Source organism: Pungitius pungitius, chromosome 16 (assembly GCF_949316345.1).
Source record: "Pungitius pungitius chromosome 16, fPunPun2.1, whole genome shotgun sequence".
Taxonomy (NCBI): Eukaryota; Metazoa; Chordata; class Actinopteri; order Perciformes; family Gasterosteidae; genus Pungitius; species Pungitius pungitius.
In genome coordinates this window covers 8,762,990-8,782,713 of record NC_084915.1, presented here as the reverse complement: position 1 = coordinate 8,782,713, position 19,724 = coordinate 8,762,990, and the positions used below count along the sequence as shown (strand labels likewise).

Genomic DNA, 19,724 nt, shown 5'->3' with positions numbered 1-19,724 from the left:
AATCATCATTTGTTATTGTGATTAGAACTGTGAGTAATAGAAGTAGCGCCACTCTGTAGCGACAAGGACAACACACGGACTGATTTTTGGAATGTGCAATGTGAGTTGCACAGTATGTGATGTACTTCTAAATATACAGTTGGGGGAAACAGATGAGCTTCTTTAAGGTAACTGGAGCCTCCAGAAGTCATATTATATCTCTGACACTCAGTTCAGCTCAGTTCGGAGCTCAGGGACCGGTGAAGGTCTGGATCTGTCTGGCCTCAAAGACAGAGCCGGGCAACAGAACATTTTCGATTCAGCTGAACAATCATAGGGGCAAACGTGTCAATGAGACAAAGGAATCTATCAGCATGAGGTCTAGGTCACTTTTTGCCGCCAAAACCAGACTGGGTGAAGTCCAGCATTTGCTCTTTCAGCCTCTTCTGTGAAGCTGAAGTCAATATTTCTCTAAAGTTCAACCAGTTGTATTTAGCACTCCATTAAAATAACTGACAAGAAGGCCTTCCTAGGAAAGCTGTCAAAAAAAGATGAAATATGCTATAAATAAAATATAAATGCTCTACTGAAATAAATTAAAAAAAACATAACGATGCCAATGAAGGAAGGAAAATCACAAGCGATTAAATATTTTGACTCTATTTGTCTGACGTTCATGCACAAAACTACTCTTTCATGCTTTACTGAACCAACATAAATGAATTAAGTCAAACAAGTCACATGTTCCATGTGCTTAGTTTGCTAAGTACTTTGCACCTGTTCACCATGTCAAGCATAGACAGTTTTTATTAGGACTTTCTATTTAAAAATGAACATAATCTGAGATTATCCACCATAAGGGTCTCATGTTTTCACAGGGATTCACAGTCTTCCCTTGCCAGTTGTGGCCTTGTTCCAATGGGATCATTCATTGGTTGCACATAGTAAAAGCCCCATGACCAGCCCCTAATGACGGCTTTCACCTTTGACCTGGCCCTCCACTGCAAACCATTGTTAAGTGCCTCTCCTGGAGAACACATGTGGTTTGGCTTGAGTGCAGAGTTTAATGTCTGTTCAACCTCCCCCACAGCTGATGCAGAAAAGCAAGTGATAGCGACCAATCAGCGTATTTCCCATGATTATCATTATCACAGGTGATAATCATGGGAACACCCTTCATGCATGTGCATATTTTGTGCTTTGGACTTCAGACTTCAACAATCGTATGTAATCCCTTAATAATAAGTCATTATAAATTTAAAAGGGATGTAGCATAAGAATTCAATTTGGTGAAAACATTTTTTTTCCTTGAACATAGTTTCCATCTATGTTTTTAGAACTGCAGATGTCTTTGTCCAATTTAGAATCAGATTAAGAATGACATCTTTGTCCAGCCGGGAAAAGGTTGGTTAGACTTTGTTATTCACTGACAAACGCGGCTCTTTTCAACAAAAAGCAGATTGTGGGACGACACAATCTGCTTTTAAGGATCAACTAGGTTGCATTAAACATGTAAAAGTGGGGGAATGAATACATTTGTTTATATTACGAGTGTCCTGAGATATTCATATGTTTCATGTCCTACTCCCTTTCAAACCAACAGATGTGTGTCAGCAGTGCTGTAATGTGTGGTAGTTGTGGTGGTGGGTGTGTGTGTGTGTGGGGGGGGGGGGGGGCGTGTGTGTGCGCGTGTGGGTGAGAGAGGATGAAGAGGGACGGTTGTAGAGAGGTGGTAGGAGAGGAGAAGGAGCAAGTGTTCACCCGGACTGACCAGGAATACAGCGCTTATATCGCAGATGAATCCGGGGGAAGGGGGTTACTGGAGGACAAGCTGCGTCGCCTCTGCATTATCAGCCAGTGACTGATCTCTGGACTCTCGGATTGAGCAACACTACAAGAGAAAAAGCAGCTTCCAAATCAGTCCGAAACAAAGGCACGAAAGAGGAAAGACGCGGATGCAAGAAAGCCAATGGAAAGAGCTGCGGCAGGCTGAGTCGTCTCAGTGGCACCAGGGAAAGCAGCACTCTGGGAGGTGCAATGCTTGAGATCACTTTTAATTTAAGCTTTTGGGGAGGAGTATGAAAGATTTGCGAGAACGGGGTTGGGGGGTGGAGGGGCTGGGGGGGTTGGAGTCAGAGGGCCAACGGAGAGTGACTGTGGTGACAGCCAGTGCAAGGGAACAAGGACTCATGTGAGACACAGAGGTGGCAAGATATAGGGACAAAGAGGAGGAAGCCGGCGCAGCCCAAAGTGGACTTCAGCATGGGTGTTAAGGGCAAAGCTGCTGCTGCTATCGTAGTCCTGCTGCTGTTCCTCGGCTCCCTGTGGATCCGTGAGTAGTCCTCTGTGTGTGTGTGTGTGTGTGTGTGTGAGAGTGTGTGAGCTGCCATGTGGGCTTTCTATGTTGTGCTATTAACCCAAACAATCCCTCCCTTGTATGAAATGCATGCGCTCCTCGGCAGGAATGTGTCACATGGTGGCTGCAGGATCAAACATGATGGTCACACCACTTACTGCTCACCTTTTATAATAAAAATGTAACAACATTATTCCCAAGTGGAAGTGGGAGATTATATAGCGACTATGTTATTCACATGAGTTGTTTAAGATAAAGATAAAACTATTTTTATACATAATGATGGGTTTGGGGGTAAGATGATATCTAAAGGTTTTTAATGCAAAACGGCCCCAAACCCTTTGTATCTTATGGTGGGAAATCCTTGACTATCAAATAGGTTTGCAAAAACATATTTACCCGTGTCGTGTTAGGTTGGCTTATACATGATAGTATCAAAATTATACGGTACAGCAAATAAGTATTGTTTTGTATAAAAATGAGTAACTTTAATTGTTCCTTTCGTTTTAAATCCACAATTCTCTCTGTGTGTGTGTGTATATATATATATATATATATATATATATATATATATATATATAAAAAACCAAAGATCAACAGTTTTTGAATGGGAACAAACATCTGGCAAGCAGTGTAACTATGTTCAATGGGATCATGGGATATTTTCCTCTTGGTTGGGCGAGATTTTAAAGATTTGAGAGACTTTAGTGAGATTTGAGAGTGAAAACAGAGCTGAAAGGAAAGTTCATTTGGGAGCATGAACAGCCTCCTCACAGTAACATTTAGATACAGCACTTAGTTTGCAGAGGAAAAATCATTTTTGGCAACATCTACAGTAGATCACGGACATGTTTATAAGAATGTGTTGAGTTTTAATTAAGAGTTTGGTGGCTTAGTGAGGGTGATGAGCCGAGTCATGTGTCAGGAAGTTTGGCTTTTAATTGTAAGGTGGTCGAATACACCTGTTCCTTATCTGTGTGGTCTGGAGACCTCCTGACAGGACGTCCCCAACAACAGTGTGGATTAGTGCGACTTCAGTAAACTGAATTAAACCATAGTTGCATTGAATAATGTGTGCTGGAAAACAACAAATGTACAATTTAAGGCCCTAATTTGAATTTTAAGAGAGGCTTCTCTATCTATCTGTTTTAAGGGGCTTAATATTCAGTTAATTTTATAACTGCAACATAAAGTATTGCTACAGTATAATACTAGTCAGTGCACTATACTAGTCCGTGTCTTGTGGCTCAATGGATTCATGTTAGAGATGTTTGATGAGGTCCAAAATTGATCCCACTAAATTATCTTATGGAGTGATGTGTGGAGTGAAGGAAATTAAAACTCAAAGGGATTAAAACTTTTGCCTATCTACTTGTCTTTTTTGCTGTATGATGTTTATTGCCTATATGTTGTTAAGATTGCAAAATCCACAAAGAGTATTTTCTTTTTTTAATGGTACAACCCACTCCTGTGTTGCCAACCTCTTTCCAATAGAAAGTAGCTTGTAGCACCAGCTCCACAAGTTGCTAATGCGGGCCGTATACTGCCGGGGGCCCTTCACGCCATTTTTCTTTTCCAAGGGTTTACTACTTTATACTTGTTCAAATTGGCTGTAATCATTATTTTTTTTAAACAACAAATTATGACTCAAATGAGAATCTGGCTATATAAAAATGAGTCGCTCGTTGTAATGAACCTAAAAATACTTGGTACCGGAATCTGCAGCTCATCTCAGCATTAAGGAGCTTTAGAGCGAGTTTCGGCTCATTGTTTGGTTCTCATAACGTGGTTTTCAGCTGGATTAGCCAGAGTCAGTGAACAAGCTCTAACAACCCTCTGCTCACACAAAGTTACACTATCGTTGGTTAACATGTTGTAGCCTTTAGCAGCTAGAGAGCTAGATTTCTTCCCTTATGTCTCATTCATTAGGTGATCAGAAACATGACTCCAAATTGCTTGCGGAAATTGAGTCACATTGAACACTACGAACAAATCAGAAACTGGATGTGCCAGAATTGTCAATATAACAAAGATAAAACAGAAGTCAGCGCTCCTCTTCGATCAATGATGTTAAAAAAACAAACCGTAAATCTAGGTGTAGTGATGGTGTCAGGATCGCAGCTGGAGCAGGATGCAGGGAGGACTCAAACGCAGAGTTTTCTAGACCAAGTGCTCTTTATTCCAAAATGAAACCAAGACGTGCTCCAACGACGAGTGACAGTAGACAATGACGCGACAAAGGACAACTGGCACACAGGGCATAAATACACAAGGGAGGTGCAGGTGATTGGACACAGGTGGAATCAATCAGGCAATCACAGGACAAGGCAGGAAGTGAAGTTACCCAGGACCACAAGGAACATGAAACTTCAAACTAAAACAGGAAGAGAGACCAAACCGTGACAAATGGATTCAGACTTCAACCTCAACCGCCACACAAAGACAATTACAAAAGTATCACATGGAGAATATATCAAGGATTTAAGGACTTATATAACCACAGGGTTTGGGAAATGTTGTCCTCATCCATTCATCTTCAGTAGACTGGACTGGACTCGCTCTGGTCCCAGGTCTATAAGCTGCAGCTTGTGTCCTCACTCAGACCAAGAAAATGGATCACTCTAGTTCTGAGGCCTTTACACCAGCTTCCTCTCCAACAAAGAATTGACTTTAATACCCCGCTGTGGGTTTATAAAGCACTGAATAGTTTAGCAACAAAATACATGTCTGACCCCCAGGTCGTCTGGGACAGGTCTCCGCTCTGTTGCCAAAGTCACAACCAAATCAGTTTTTCTGCTCCACATAAAGTATCTGGAACACATTCCCAGAAATCTGCTGAGACTACACTGCTTTAAATACTGAACACCTTTCTGTTTGCTGCTGCCTTTAATTTAACCCGATTTAAAGATGCTGCTTATTCAAACGCTTTAGTTCAGGGAAGTAACCTTTGTTCTGGGAATCTAAAACAGTCCTAAGTAAGACTTTTTCTACGTTGGTACAATTGAATTAATAAAACACTCTTTTCCCTTAGGTTTTGATGATTTTAATGGCTTTATGTGAAGCATTTTGAATACCCTTGTTGTTGAAATGTGCTATACAAATCTACTTGCTCGCCTATAATTCAGTTTGTCTTATGTGTCGAATGCAAATTCAAAAATTGTGTTTGAAACAGAGTTCCAGTATTATCAGACAAAACAGTTTCTCTTTACAATGTCTCACTGCAGAAGGAGGTTTGGATTACCACTGGAAACCTTGTTTGAAAGGATATAATCAAGTGAACACGGTAAGAGCACACACAGATTATTATAACTAACCACATTTCCCCCATAAGGCTGATGTTGCCAAGCAGATGGCTAATTTAAATGCAGTGAATCATTTCTGCTTTCCCTCTTTCTTTGTCCCCTGTCAATCGCCCCCACTCTCACACTCTACCCTTAATCCCCCCCCCCCTTCCCAACTGTCAGATCCACCAGCTGTACAACAGCAGTGATGGCGATGGGGCTGAGGGCCCCAGAATCTTGGAGGTGTGCCCTGGTCAGACGTTCCAGGTGTCACTCCTGCTCTCCCACCTGCTGGCAGGACCAGCCTACACCTCGGACGTGCTAATGCAGCCGTATCTGTCCAGCTGGGACGAGCTTGTGAAGTAAGATAATCAGATAAAGCGGGAGAGCTGGATTTATTTACAGCCAATAGGAAGAAATACCTCATTTTTACGGCATGCTGGACTCTGTAAGATGATTCATCTTCTTCTGGTTTACTCCTCCAGGTTTATGGAGGCCCTGGGCCCCATGGTGGGACTGATTTCTAAAGAGATAGAAAGCAAGACTTCCATAATCCGTCAACTGGCCCTGTTAGCAAAAGAGAGCCCCGAAGCCGAGCTGGGCCCGGATATACATTCAATAAACAGTGTGAGGACAGAGAACAATCCGGAGGGCTCACAGCACGCTAGCGCTTATCACTCGGTGCGCTCCATGATCTGGGTGGAGCTGAACCGAGGACTGGTGGACTTCAACCACCAGACGGACTCCGGTTGCAGGACACTTCTGCGTCTGCACCGCGCTCTGCTCTGGCTGAAGCTCTTCCTGCAGAAGCTGGCCGAGACGCCGGTGGGCGGCCGGCTGAGGAGCCCCTCGGAGCTGTGCCGAGAGGCCTACCAGAGCACCCTCGCCAACCACCACACCTGGTTCGTCCGCCGGGCCGCCGAGCTGGCCTTCATCGCCATGCCGGAGCGGGCTTTCTTCTTCAAGTTGGTGTGCGTCAAGAGCCAGGAGGAGCTGAACACGGTGCTGAACAGAGTCGCTCGGGCCATCGGGGAGGTTTATGACAGGACGCAGAGGGCCCTGGAGGAAAACAACATGCTGGACTTGCCATAGTGAAGCGACTTGCACTGCCCCCGCGGCCTCCTGGGCTTCGCACTTAAACGTCTAGCTAACAGACGTGATGAGAATTCCACAAGGATAATTTAATAAACTTTTCACATGGGCCATACTCCCCCATTCCCACCCAAAGTGCTGCGTTTACAATCAACTGATACTGAAAGAGAGTTTGCTCTTGGCCTGTGGGCAATCTTTATTACACTTAATGAGATTATGACTCAGCTTCTCACCTTAAAGGCATTTTTAAGACAGCCGATGCATTCAGGCACAAGAATTTGTATTATTCAAGCAGGTGCGCATATGACATGGGGACCACACACCTAGAGCAACCCTGTGCAATACAGCTAGCGGCCTTTGTTAAGCTTATAGTGTTTCTCAGCATTCGTCATTCGATTTTGTGATGGATTGCATCAGATTCTAGAACTAATACGTAGTAAAATGCAATTGAAAATGTGCTGTTTAATTGTAGCTCATGCTTGTGGATTTAGAATGGTGACTGGCTCGGTCGAGATGCCTTGTGGCCTTTAAATCTGGGACCAATCCATCCCAATTAAAGAGATATTACACAACAGAAATCGCCATATGCTGAACAAAAGGAACAAATGATGCTTCGTAGCATCTGTGGTGTGAGTGTGGAAAAATACATTTCTCTGTTGTATTTTGTCAATTTTTGTATCATGTTCATAATTATTAAATAAAAAGAAACGATCCAGATGGTCCAGTGACGTGATAACCGTGTGTGATGTTAACCACCATCAGGCAGGGGATCCGGTGCTCGGCTACAGACTAATCTTCACTTGCTTTCATCATGGTGGATATAATCTGTCCTCTATGACCCTCCTGGACACAGTTTGTGGAAATGTTTTTTTTTTTAAAGCCCCATTACAAATGCAGTTCCTCTTTATTTGATCTTTTTGTTTGTAAGTAAAAATTGAATTAAATGGCTTAAATACCAGATGAACTCCTGATCAAAAGCTTATCAAAATGTTGCATATTATTCAGGATTTACGTATATACACAAAATGTGTGTGTAACAGAGAGAACAGTATGAGGGACCGTTTTGGACTTAACTATTGAGACACTCTCGCACTCACTACTGAGACACTCTCGCACTCACTACTGAGACACTCTTACGTCTCACAGACACTAGTGAAACACTTACAAATACATACATATTCTGTAAACCTATGCACGTATATAGCTAAGTCCTAAACGTGTGTGAGCATCTATCACCCGTGCTCCTCTCGATTGGAATATTTCAAACCCACAAATACCTCTAATGCCACGTAATCCGGAGTCTCTCCCTTTAACTGGACTGTGCTCTCTCTTTCTGATGAGAAAGGGAAGAAAGGACAGATAAGAATAGAGCCTGAGGACTCTGAGTCAACAGGACACAGGAGCTAGTTGAAGGTCAGGGAGCGGAAGCACACTTCAACTGTAATCTTCTCAAGCAGCCGGCGGCAGACTAAAGCAAAGCGGCCTCCAAAAGGGAAGAACAAAAAAAAGAATACCAACTAAAACAGTCCACACATTTCTGAGCTCTGGTCGATCATTGTTCACGATTCTGAACAACTACTTGTTGTACTAGAATCCAAGCGACTTTAATCTGTGACCTTTAACCTTCACTGTGTGTAGGAGGATGCCTTGTTGCTGGTGGAATCTCCACTACGTAATCACCTTTTGATACTTTGCTCTTGCATGCTTTGGGGTGACTCTAAATTAACCGTAGGTGTGTGAGCGAATGGTTTGTCTACGTCAGCCCTGGTGGACCCCGGAGCTCGGATTGATTCCAGCCCATGTGATCCTCTAGGAATAGGCGGTAAAGAAGAGGACTGATTGCATCTTTCTGGCCCTCAATAGTCAAAGTCTGAAAGCCTCTTATCCCAATACTTCTGTACTTTCTGTCTGTGCATGAGACAGTAGGAGTGTTTCAAGCAGTAAGATTTGGGTAAAGCGCAAAAGTTTGGGTCACAGATTTTTTTATATGTTTGCTGACATGGATTCAATTAACCTCACGTCATGAAGGATTAGCCCAGGATTTTAAAAATCCCTTCTCTCATCCCATTATGACGACTGAGAAGCAACAAATACGTGGGAGCCTGATTTCCCTTAAATGACATTTATTTATTTATCTATCTTGGTTTGCAGTAAACATGAGCAAAAATATACATACAGTAGGAGCAACAAAAAAAATGAAGTTCCACAATAGAATCATCATCTTTTTGGGGCAAGAGTATGTCAACAGAATTTCATGGATTTCTCTTTTTAACTATACCTACACCGCAGTCTCAGGCAATACAACGATGTAAGACAAGGGGTTAAGTGGGGAAAAGGAGGTTTGTTGAATTTATGCCTTATTTTAAACGTGAATAATGTAATCTCTCTCTGACATTTGCATTGTGCAAGTGATGGTCTCAAATGTTCATGAAGGTTTTGCCATTGAGTTCTTTATGAAGTATTTACTTTTAATGTACTTTAATCACTGTGTCTCACTGCTGAAACACAGACCCCGGACTTCCGAGAACTTTCATTTCAATCTTTTAACGTCCTCAAATAACTAATCAATCAGTAGTAGTCAAGACCTAAACATATCAAAATAAGTTTCTACATCAAGATGTTTCCAACCAAGCTGCTAACATTTTGCCATTTGTTGAATGGAATGCAGAACAGTTATAAGATAGCTCCCACATACATTCTCTCCACAAAATAACAATAAAAATACTCTTTTATAAATAAAACACTTTTCATATTCCGTCATGATAATGCACACTGGCAAACTTGCCTGACTGCGTGTATCTTTACTTTCTTCCCTGTATGTATATCAGGCTCTTGGTGATAAACCAACTTAGTTACAGCCTTTCTAATAAATACAAAAACATACAGCCCCACAAGAAATAAATATATTGCTTTTATAGGACATCTCCAAATTATCACAAAAAAAAAAAACCCCATATAAATGGAGATAACAGGAAATAACATTCTGGGACACTGGGTAATAACACTGTCTGTCCACCAGGAGGCACTGTTATGTTGTAGTGAAACACGTTGCTTTTGTGCCGAATCGTTTTTATTATTATTTTTATCATTATTATGTAAGGGTGGACCTTTAAATAACACAGAGTGCCTAACGCTTGGATCCTACAGTATCTCTGCTGAGGATTTGTCAGTGCAGCACAAACAAATTCAATTTAAACTGCCATGAAGGTCTTTGGTTGAAGAACTAATCTCCACATGCACATGAGTAAAACGAGAGTGGCCAATTAGGGTCGTGAAGCAGAAGATTTGATTTGCCATGATGTGATATAATAGGGTTCAATTTACGAATGATTAGGGTAAAATAGGATTGAATGCATTTTTTTTAGAATGAGCCTCGCTTTGTATATTTTGAAGACAGTGATTCAAGCGTTTGACACGAGGAGGAGGAGCAACAAAGTAGGGTAAAGAAGTTGAGCGTTCCTGCTCTGGATTAGTGAGACCAGATTAAGAGATTAAGTAAGTGTTGTAAGAATGCCAGAGGAGAAACACATGAACTGCTCGGTGGATGGTCACAAAAAGGAGCCTCTGATGACTGTTTGTGTCCGTCATGATGAATAACCATGCAAATGTAAATCAGATAATCACATCAGATCCAACTGTCTTTCTATGTCAACTGGATCAGAGAATGAGGTCAGATTTTGCCAACCAACAGTTGCAGGTGTTTCTGGTTTGTACTAGAAAATAAATTAACGTTTGTGTAAACAGCATCAAACTCTGGGTCTCACCTATGCTTTTTCAACAGGTCGGTTGTCTAGTTATGATTGTTTTGCATTTGGACTGTTACATACAACGGTGGAAAACACCTCAAGAAAACCAAAAGTTAACAAATATTATTCAAGGAAGTACATTTGTTTTGTTAATTTCCTACAGGACAATAAAACTACCAACTTACATATTCAAAGACTCTAGTAACCATTAAAATAATATGTAAACTATACCTTTTGATCTTCTGGCTGGATATTCTACACGTAAGAGTGAAATGTGGGGCAAAAACCAACTATGGCATCTATTTCTGATACATGTGAAATAGATGCAATAAATGAAACATGTATATATATATACACTGTAAATATTTGTGTTTAAATGAATTCAAATGGAGACACAAGAAAAGAGCTCTCGGTTCAGCTTTAGGAATAAATTGATAGACACAGTGTCATCGTGCAGCAGGAGTATCCGTTTTGCTGTTTTCATTTGATATTCACGCAGTGGGTTGAAGGCCTGCGGAGCATTACTGTCCTGTTTAGCCACTTGCTGATTGGCAGCTGTGGTTTTTTTTGTCCAATTAAGGTGACGTTGAGAAGATGTCTGAAGCGCGACAGACGTCTGCCTTCATAATTGTTGATCTGAAATTGGAACCCAAATATGAATGACATCCGTTTCAAATGGTGCTCTCAGGTCAAACCACCCGTTTGAATATCAAATGATTATGATTATTAAATGAAAGTCGTCTTATCCAAAGAACAGACTCAGGCATTCATAATGTATGCCACTTAATGAATATTGCACATCGCATGCAACTTCCCGACCTACCGTATGAAATGGAACCCGTAAAAGGAGCACACACACACACACACACACACGCACGCACGCACGCACACCCGCACGCACACACAAGCATACACAATCTTAAAGGTTTTTACCTCTCCTGTAACTCCCTGTTTTTTGAGATGTCAATCTTACAGTATTATTCTCAGAAATACACACTTGCTATGTGTAAGGTTCAGTAGATGACAGTGTGGCCCCTCCTGGTGGTCTGTAGTTTACCATTAGTTTGTTTCACACATAGCAGTGAGGTGGGACATAGGGGCCTCCTGCCCTCATAGCACGCTAAAGACAATACACACATGCAAAATGGCTTCATCTCTGCATCCACCCATCAAGATATATGCAACTCAGTTGGATTATTCTTTGAAGTGCAACAAAATAGACGTACAGATATAAGGTTATGATACCGTATAAATACTGTAGGTATACACATGTTGTATTGTAAGTTGTGTATATTTATAGAGGGTTACTCTATGATGCGGCAGCAGGAGGGGAGCAGCAATAAAGTGTTAATGTTGCTGATCCTTGCAAACTTTGGAAACACATGTTCACATCCTTTTCATCCTCTAGCTTTTCATGCAGTATAAATAGACTTCACCTGAAACTAATTTACAGAAAAGAATTTGTCTCAAAGCACACAGACAGAAAGAATGACAGCACTACCACCCTTTTATTCTGGCCCCAGATCACCACACAACTGGACCAACAATTTCCTCCAACATTTGGGGTGGTTGTAAACAATTCCTACAAAGGGTGTGAATACTGACATTTGTTTCTGTTTATGTGCAATGTTGCAGAGAGGGAAGAAAGTAGTTTTCAGGAGAGGAAAAGGGTCAACCTAGATAGTGTTGATCCTCAGCTTGAAAGAAACTCTTCCGGCAAACTTGTCTCTTTCACTTCCAATGGGAATGTTGTTGGCGTTAATCTTGCACTCAACGTTGACATCTTCATTGGTAGTAATGTTAAGGAACTTAACGGCAACCAAAGGCTGAGAGTAGTTCACCTGCAAAAACAGGGCCCAGGAGAACTTTAACACAGAAATTCCTGCATTCTGACCAGTATTTAACAAACTATAGCTATATGTGATAGCTACCCGGAAATTATAAGCAATATTTGCTATTGAGTTCATAAAAAATCTTACCTGAGCTTTCTTGCCATAGTAAGGGTAGTACATGAGGTTAAAAGTGCCATTTTCAGGGAAGTACATCATCTCTCCAATTTTGTCAGAGTCTTCTTTCTGATATAATGAAACAACTTCATGAGTTAAAGGCACTACATATACGTTGAAGAGGAAAATGTGAGCACCGCAAATCTAGTTTGGTCTCAATCAAATTTCCCAAAATGCCCACAATCTAATGCAAAACACAATCTTGATATACATCTAAAATACGCACTACTGCGTGTGTTTTAATGCAATCTAAAGTCTAAAAAACACGGATAACGTTCCGTTCTTACCCATTCATCTTTGCCAATTTTGTATTTCTGAGAGTGAGCAAATGAATGAAATGCAATGCCAGGCGAAAAGGGAAAAGAAGAGGCGCAGACAGAGGTGGTATAAGTGACATGCAATGCATATATGATAGTTGAGATGATAGAAGCACAGACATCAATGGAGATAGGTGAGTGACAGGTGGCAGATGACAGTGAGGCACACAAGCTATGAATGGGTTGAAGTTGCTAAGTTACACCTTTTATTGTGAAAAGACAAAAGGGAATTACCTTTGCAGCACAGGTGACAAACGGAGCCTGTCCATTCACCCCTGGCAGCATCCCAATTACCTGAAGAGACAGAGAGACAGCATGAGTCCAGCACTATTCACATGTTAAACAAAAGGGAATAGGAAATACATTTTGAAAATATGCCAAAAAATTAATAATAAATGCAGTAACCAAGGGAGTGTTGTCTTCATGCTGACTTTTCAGTCTGGGATATAGTTATTTGCAACCACTTTCATTATCTCAGTCACTCAGTGTCGCCTAGCAACACCATCCCTTTTCCTTCCTTCGTTCGTTCTCTTTCATACCCGATTCAGCTTGATGATGATACATGGCTGGCCCTTCTGGTATCCATAGTAACGATCATTGATTCCAGAGCAGTCCTCCAGAATGGTGCGGTTGAACTGACAGGAGCGCTTCGGGTTGTTCTTCACATCGCCGCTGTCCTCCTGCAGGAAGTACTGGTCTGGCGTGCACTCGTTATTCTTCTCAGCCTGGACAGAGTTGTTGTAGGCTGCAGGTGCAGGGAGTATACACATATTGTTTGTAAGGGCTTACGACTCAAATGAAACAATGGTAAGAAACAATCTCCTACTCTTGTCTCTTATTATGTAAAACTATTTATTTTAGATTGCAGGATAATCCACAGCGGTAAGCTTTTTGAGTCACTGTACGAGATGCCGAGAGCCAGACTTACGTATCAGGAATTTGTCCAGGGCCTGAGCGTACATGTCCCAGGTCTCAGTGCTCTGGATGTCATAGACAATCTCATAGGTCTCATCTGCTTTGGGTCTAATCACCATGCCTGTACAAGAGAGACAACCGGGGGGGGGGGGGGGGGTTCACGACACTGCGCCGCACAGGCTTTGACCTGTGTCTGCACAATTTGTATTGTTAGCTACTGCACCTGGAGTGGAGAGCCTGTCTTGCCAGGTTGGTTTGTGGTCGTCCAAAGTCTGCAGCATGACATACATGGTGAGTGCAAACAAGCCGGCAAGGAAGATGTAGAAAACTACATAGAAGAGAAGAATAAGACCTGCAGACAGAGAGAAGTTGGGAGCAATATCAGTAAGTATTATCATAGATAATGTATTCAGCTCAATAGACGGTGTTCCTTCTGTACAATGAAACTTGTATTCCATTCAAAAGGAGATAGGAAGGCCTATTTAGAAAAGCTAAATTATGCAAATGATATAAATGATGAAAATATTTTTTTATTTCAATAAATACATATTATACAATACATTGACAGCTTTCTATATTTTATTATTCACTGACACTTTCAAAAAAATATTTTATCCCACAATGCACTTTGCGCTGGTAGCGGTGCATTACCATGAAAGCTTTTTGATTAATCCATGAAGGCTAAATTAGCTCCATCTGCAGTTTTGTATGCAGTCATTTCATAATTACTGTGATGCACATTTTAGTAGGAATAATCTATGTAGGTAATGGAATCAGTTCATTACAATTAAATGTAGCTGCAGTGCGGTCTCTGTGTGGTCACTTTCGGACCAATAGTGTTCACGGGAGGCCAGTTAATCCTCATTAAACTATTAAACCATCTGCCTCTCTCTTTCTTTCTCTCTCACACACAAAGAACCGTCCTTTACATACGTAAAATATAACTGCACAATATGGTCTAAAATTAATTCAAACTGATTAAGTAATTGCTCAAAATCATGCATCCATTAAACCAAGATTGAAAGGCTGGTCTCTGAATCTCAAGCGATTCCCCGTCCATAGGGGGGGGACGGGGACTGATAACAGAGGGGGATATAAGAGGAGGGAGAACAAGGACCTCCTGGAGACCGGGCATCAGGGTCAGGAGATTACAGGCTATCATTGACTAGACCTATTTCAACAACATTGTAAAAAGACCAAGGTGATAATGTTACATGGCCTGCAATTGAACAACGTATCATTATTAATGGCTGCCAAAAAATGGCAAAACATCTCCTGATTCCTTGTTTTTCCCCATTAAAAGTTGGAAGCTGAAGGACAATACATTTGCATGACATTTAAGGAGCTCCATATCAAAATGACGGCTTCTCATGAACTGACTTGTTTCATCACCAAATCAAATGTAATCATCTGTAATATTGTACCACTGTCACAGCTGTATTATATTTAAAGCACAGAGGTTAGATGACATTCAGACGTTCTTGCATACATCGAGAGCAGAAGGACATAAGTTGCCCTTTTCTGTGACACCTGAGGCCTTCGCCGTGGCCCCCCGGAGTGGAGCGCTCTTGCTGCAGCTGCCTCCCCACACATTAAGGCCCACAGGAAACCACCACAAAATGTCAAGAGGAGGCTGCTCCACTCTGGGAATTACAGAGGGGTATCTTGATGGTTTATAGCTTGCGTGTGTGTTTTTCTTTTTCATCTAACTGTACCAGAGTCATTGTTATCGGAGGTAAAATGATTGAAAGGCCGAGTGAAATATCTGTTGAATGGAAAAGACCCAAGATGAGTCATTAAATATTTAAAGAGTCAGCCCTCAAAGCCCCGGACCGAGCCAGAGGCACTACAACGAGAGAAGCATCGGAGACAAGATGTGAGAAAACAAAACGTTAAAGTGTTTTTCTATGTCACCCAGAGGGGAAGTGGTGCAAGCCGCAAATATGACCCCACCCAGGGGAGACTGGATGTGACCACGTGCATATGGGTTCATCCGTGCTGGCAGAGTGGCTTTCCCCCTGGCAAGGAGGGTGTTAGGTTCACAGTCCGCCCACTCGCTCCATGCCGATGATGGACAAGCGAAGCATCTCTCTTTCACCCTTTCCTTGTTTGACGGCAGTTGAAAGCGACATACAAAAGACCAGGTGGGGATGGTTTAGCATCCCATTCTTTATTCAACAATAATAGCAGGAGGTTTCTCTATTCTTTCAGAATTAATAAGGAGGACAGGCTGATTTGTAAATTTGTGATCAAAAACAACTAAAATGACGTGTTCTGGAGAAAGAATAAACAGCTATGCACTGCGGATCTTTTATTGTCAAATCATGTATTTACTATCATTTACTATCGTGCAGTTTGATTTTAAGTAGGGGTAGTTGTTTGAAGATGGTTGCCTGGTGTAGGCTGGTGGCAGGATAACATTAGAATGGCAGGAGCGTTCTGTTTTATCGAGGCTATTTCCATATCTTTGCATCTCTTTACACAAAGCCGAACACACAAGCAAGTGTTCTGCGCGTCATCCTCAAAGAAGCCTTTGATCTAAGGATCTGCACATGTGAACAACAAAATTTGCTTTTTAAAAGAGAACGGCAACCTGATTTTGTGTGTGTGTACGGTCCAAAAAGTGGACCTGGTGGTAGAGTAAGCACAATGCATGTCTCATGAGGACAATGGGAAAGTGCTAAGGTGAGTTTAGCAGACCTGCATGTAGTGGCTGACCACAGAAATAGCCTAATAAACAGGCCGCAGAGAGCACAGCTTAAAAAGGCCACCAGGACCTCAAAGCACCTGGGACGCAATGAGCTGGATTAACAAGGATTCAAGAAAAGGGAGCTGTGGTCAACGATCCCCACCGTGGCACCTATAATCTCTTTCAGAATTGTTACAAACACAAAGATGCAACGTCACTGAGAAAATTCCCTCCGTCTTGAGATAACCAAAAATATGCTGAATTCCTGAAAGTGGTTTGCTTTCCTAGATCTTACCCTCTGCATTGATACTTCCCCCCATCAGCCAATGAAGTCATTAGATTAGGATTAAATCCCTCACTGATTTACACTCACTGGTAGGGGCTGGGTTGGAGGTGATACAAATAGCTTTTGGCCCACGGCTTTACCCAGATTAAATCGCTCCAATGTCATTAGAACAAAGCCATATGCGCCCTATCATTTCATGAATCTTTGAGGTCCTTGCAGGCTGGTCGTATGGCGGAAAGTGGGACAGCAGGTGGCAATGCTCCTGTTTTACCGATAGGCTGGGATTGGGTCTTCCTTATAATCTCAGGGGGGGGGGCAAAGCCCTGAAAATGAATGACATCATGGTGAATCCTCATAAAATAGAGCTGCAGGCCCACACACCTATTTATAGTTAACCCCAGCAGCCTGTCTCCGAGGCGAAAAAAAAAAGGAGAAGTCATGTCAACGCTCGCTAAAGCCTTCTCATCGCTTCCAACGAAAGAAGCTGATGATATGCGCTTTGTAACAGAACCTGTCTCAGCAGTGTTGCAGCAGTCTGGCTAATTGAAATGTAAAATAAGACCATATGCCGCCACCCTTATGCTGGGTGCATTGCGCAGAGAAACCAGTGCCGTGGATTATTTAATAAATAAGGGATTTTTTCGTCTCCTTCCTCCCTTGGCTTCCACAATACCGCATTCATATTTCATTTCAGCGCCGGACTAAAGTGGACGGCGACAGCTGCACTCACCACAGCGGCACAGCAACCGCTTGATTGTTTTGTGAAATTGATATTACAGTTGCACCCTTTCAAAATCCTGCCGTGAAGCTTTGGGGAAGGCTTAAGAGCCAGCGGCCGAGACCGGTTCCAGAGCCGTGTTTGCTGCATTGCTGTAGCTGCACTGTACTCACCCCAGCTGCTAGCCGTCCTGCCCAGGAACTCCCTCGTCCTCGGATTCCATATATACTCCTTCCACGTGCTTTTCTCTGCATCTTTTGACATTTTGTCATACAAGTTCGAACCCCTAAATTCAAGTAAACGCGCCGCGCTGCGGATGGGAACAATTGGCCAAGCAGTGGAGCAGAGAGGGAGAGAGAGAGAGAGAGAGAGAGAGATCTGCAGGTATGGGATTAAAGGAGGTAATTAGACGGATCTACTGAAGTATGAACACTTCTTTAGACGATGTGGTCCGAGAAAGAAGGCTAGTGAAATAACGATGTCGCGTTCCTGCTCACTGGCGTAGACCTGATATCTGCCCTCCCCCCAGCCCTTCGCTGCATGCCGCAGAGTTTTGATGAGTGGTGCAGAAGTCTAGTGATACTGCGGTAAAGCACTCCTTCCGCCTCTCTCAACCCCCCCCCCCCCCATCCCCCATCCCCATCCCCGGCGCAGAAGGTCCCGCCTCCTTCTCCCGCCTCAGCCAATCATCTGCACCGCATCTCCCCTGATCGTTGGCCCAACGCATGGAAGATGACCTGTACAGCGAATCGTGGGCTGTCTGAAGGGCGTCTTCTCATTGGCGTTCAGGGCCCCCGTCATCACGTACCTCAAATAAAACCCAACATTATATTCCTCGGATATTTCTAAAGGAACCTAGTGGTTTCCAGTCATAAATCGTAGTCCCTTTGTTGCGTTTAATTAATATTTTTCATATTATATTATAATGCAGGGGGGTAATTTACGGATTAATCTCGTCAGAATAAACATACCTTTGAGATATGTCAACTGTGAAAACGATTAAAGTATAAACTTCAACCTGACCAGCATACTATTTTTATTTGTATTAATTTTTTACATTGGTTGCGAATTGCGAGCTACAGGTAACACGGGTTGAAGGCTACATTTAACTGAAGATAAAGCCAAAAAACTACTGAATTCAAACTATGGAGGCAGTGAGAGGTCTGCTTTAGTCCGTGGTGTCCAAACTACGGCCCACGTGCCAACTGCGTCCCGCCATTCATTTTTTATTGGCCCGCATCAAAGTCTAAACAAATATTGTAACGAACTGACATGTTCTGTGAGCGAGGTTTCACATTTACTGAGATTATAAGGTCAACGAAGGGCTCATGATGTGATGTCAATCATCTTAGTGCCGCCTATGGGAATGTGATGTTTGGGGGGGTGGGTTGAAGTTGTTGGAGTTCTGTTTGTTTTCCTGGTTCATAATAAAACCATAAGAAGAACGCGTGTCCAGAGTTTCATTAGCGACTATATCCACTGTATTGTGGAGGAGATTCTGCAATTAGAACTGATCGAAATATAGTGCGATGACGAGGAATCCGCATCCGCTTCTCTCCCTTTGTTACTTCTACTGCAGCTTGGAAAATATCTCCGATGAGACGCCACGCAAAACAATGATGAGTCTGTTGGGCTCAACATCTGTGCACAGACATTCTCTGTGTTAACGCTGAACAAAAGCAGACTGAGGACCAGAAAGACCGACAGCATCTCCGTGACGTCCTTCGCATCTCAACCACCAAACTGACTCCTAACCTTCGGACCAAAGCAAGTGCAACACTAACGTGCTCAAATAAAAACACACAGTTTTCATTTGTCAATAATCCCAATTATTTAATTGACTGAATTTATTAAGTAAACGTTAGTTAATGTGTTAACAATCCCAATCATTTATTTGTGTATTAAGCTTGAAATATCCACATCACCTATTTCTCTTCTTGTCTCTTCAAACAGGACAATGAAGGGGGATCAGCACCCTAAGATCCAATCTGAGACTCACTGAGATAATAACCTGCCAACCTTGAAAATCTACAAAAACATGTTCAATTATCAAAAGTAATTTTCCTGCATTTGATAGATTTTTCCAATATTAGTGCATAAGAAGTGAGGCAGTATACCTCACATCTAGTGAGTGGGCCAGTCCTTTGTATATTTTTCTGTATATGGCCCTCGGGACAAAAAGTTTGGACACCCCTGGCTTTAGTGGACCAGTGACTGTAGTGTTGCTCGTGTAGACACACCAGCAGCAGAGTGGAAGTAGCGCCATCACATGGACACAGAAGGTGGTGCAGCCCTTGCTGCAGAAGTGCAGTAGGACCTAATTGTCCACTTCCCCACCA

At 42.4% G+C, this 19,724-nt stretch overlaps 2 protein-coding genes across 2 annotated transcripts; one reads left to right on the top strand and one right to left on the bottom strand.

Moving 5' to 3' along the window:
* The first annotated feature begins 1,683 nt into the window (after window positions 1–1,683).
* gltpd2b (glycolipid transfer protein domain containing 2b) lies at window positions 1,684–7,430 on the top strand. Its single transcript, XM_037466969.2, has 4 exons — window positions 1,684–2,311; window positions 5,560–5,618; window positions 5,800–5,978; window positions 6,102–7,430. The coding sequence occupies exons 1-4, from the start codon at window positions 2,242–2,244 to the stop codon at window positions 6,706–6,708; spliced, it is 915 nt and encodes a 304-aa protein (XP_037322866.1). The 5' UTR covers window positions 1,684–2,241; the 3' UTR covers window positions 6,709–7,430.
* A 1,384-nt stretch (window positions 7,431–8,814) lies between these two features.
* atp1b2b (ATPase Na+/K+ transporting subunit beta 2b) lies at window positions 8,815–17,996 on the bottom strand. The gene is made up of 7 exons (XM_037466970.2): window positions 17,559–17,996; window positions 13,916–14,044; window positions 13,706–13,813; window positions 13,317–13,522; window positions 13,012–13,071; window positions 12,434–12,529; window positions 8,815–12,295 (listed from the first exon to the last, which is right to left on the bottom strand). The coding sequence occupies exons 1-7, from the start codon at window positions 17,647–17,649 to the stop codon at window positions 12,131–12,133; spliced, it is 855 nt and encodes a 284-aa protein (XP_037322867.1). The 5' UTR covers window positions 17,650–17,996; the 3' UTR covers window positions 8,815–12,130.
* Between the last annotated feature and the right edge of the window lie 1,728 nt (window positions 17,997–19,724).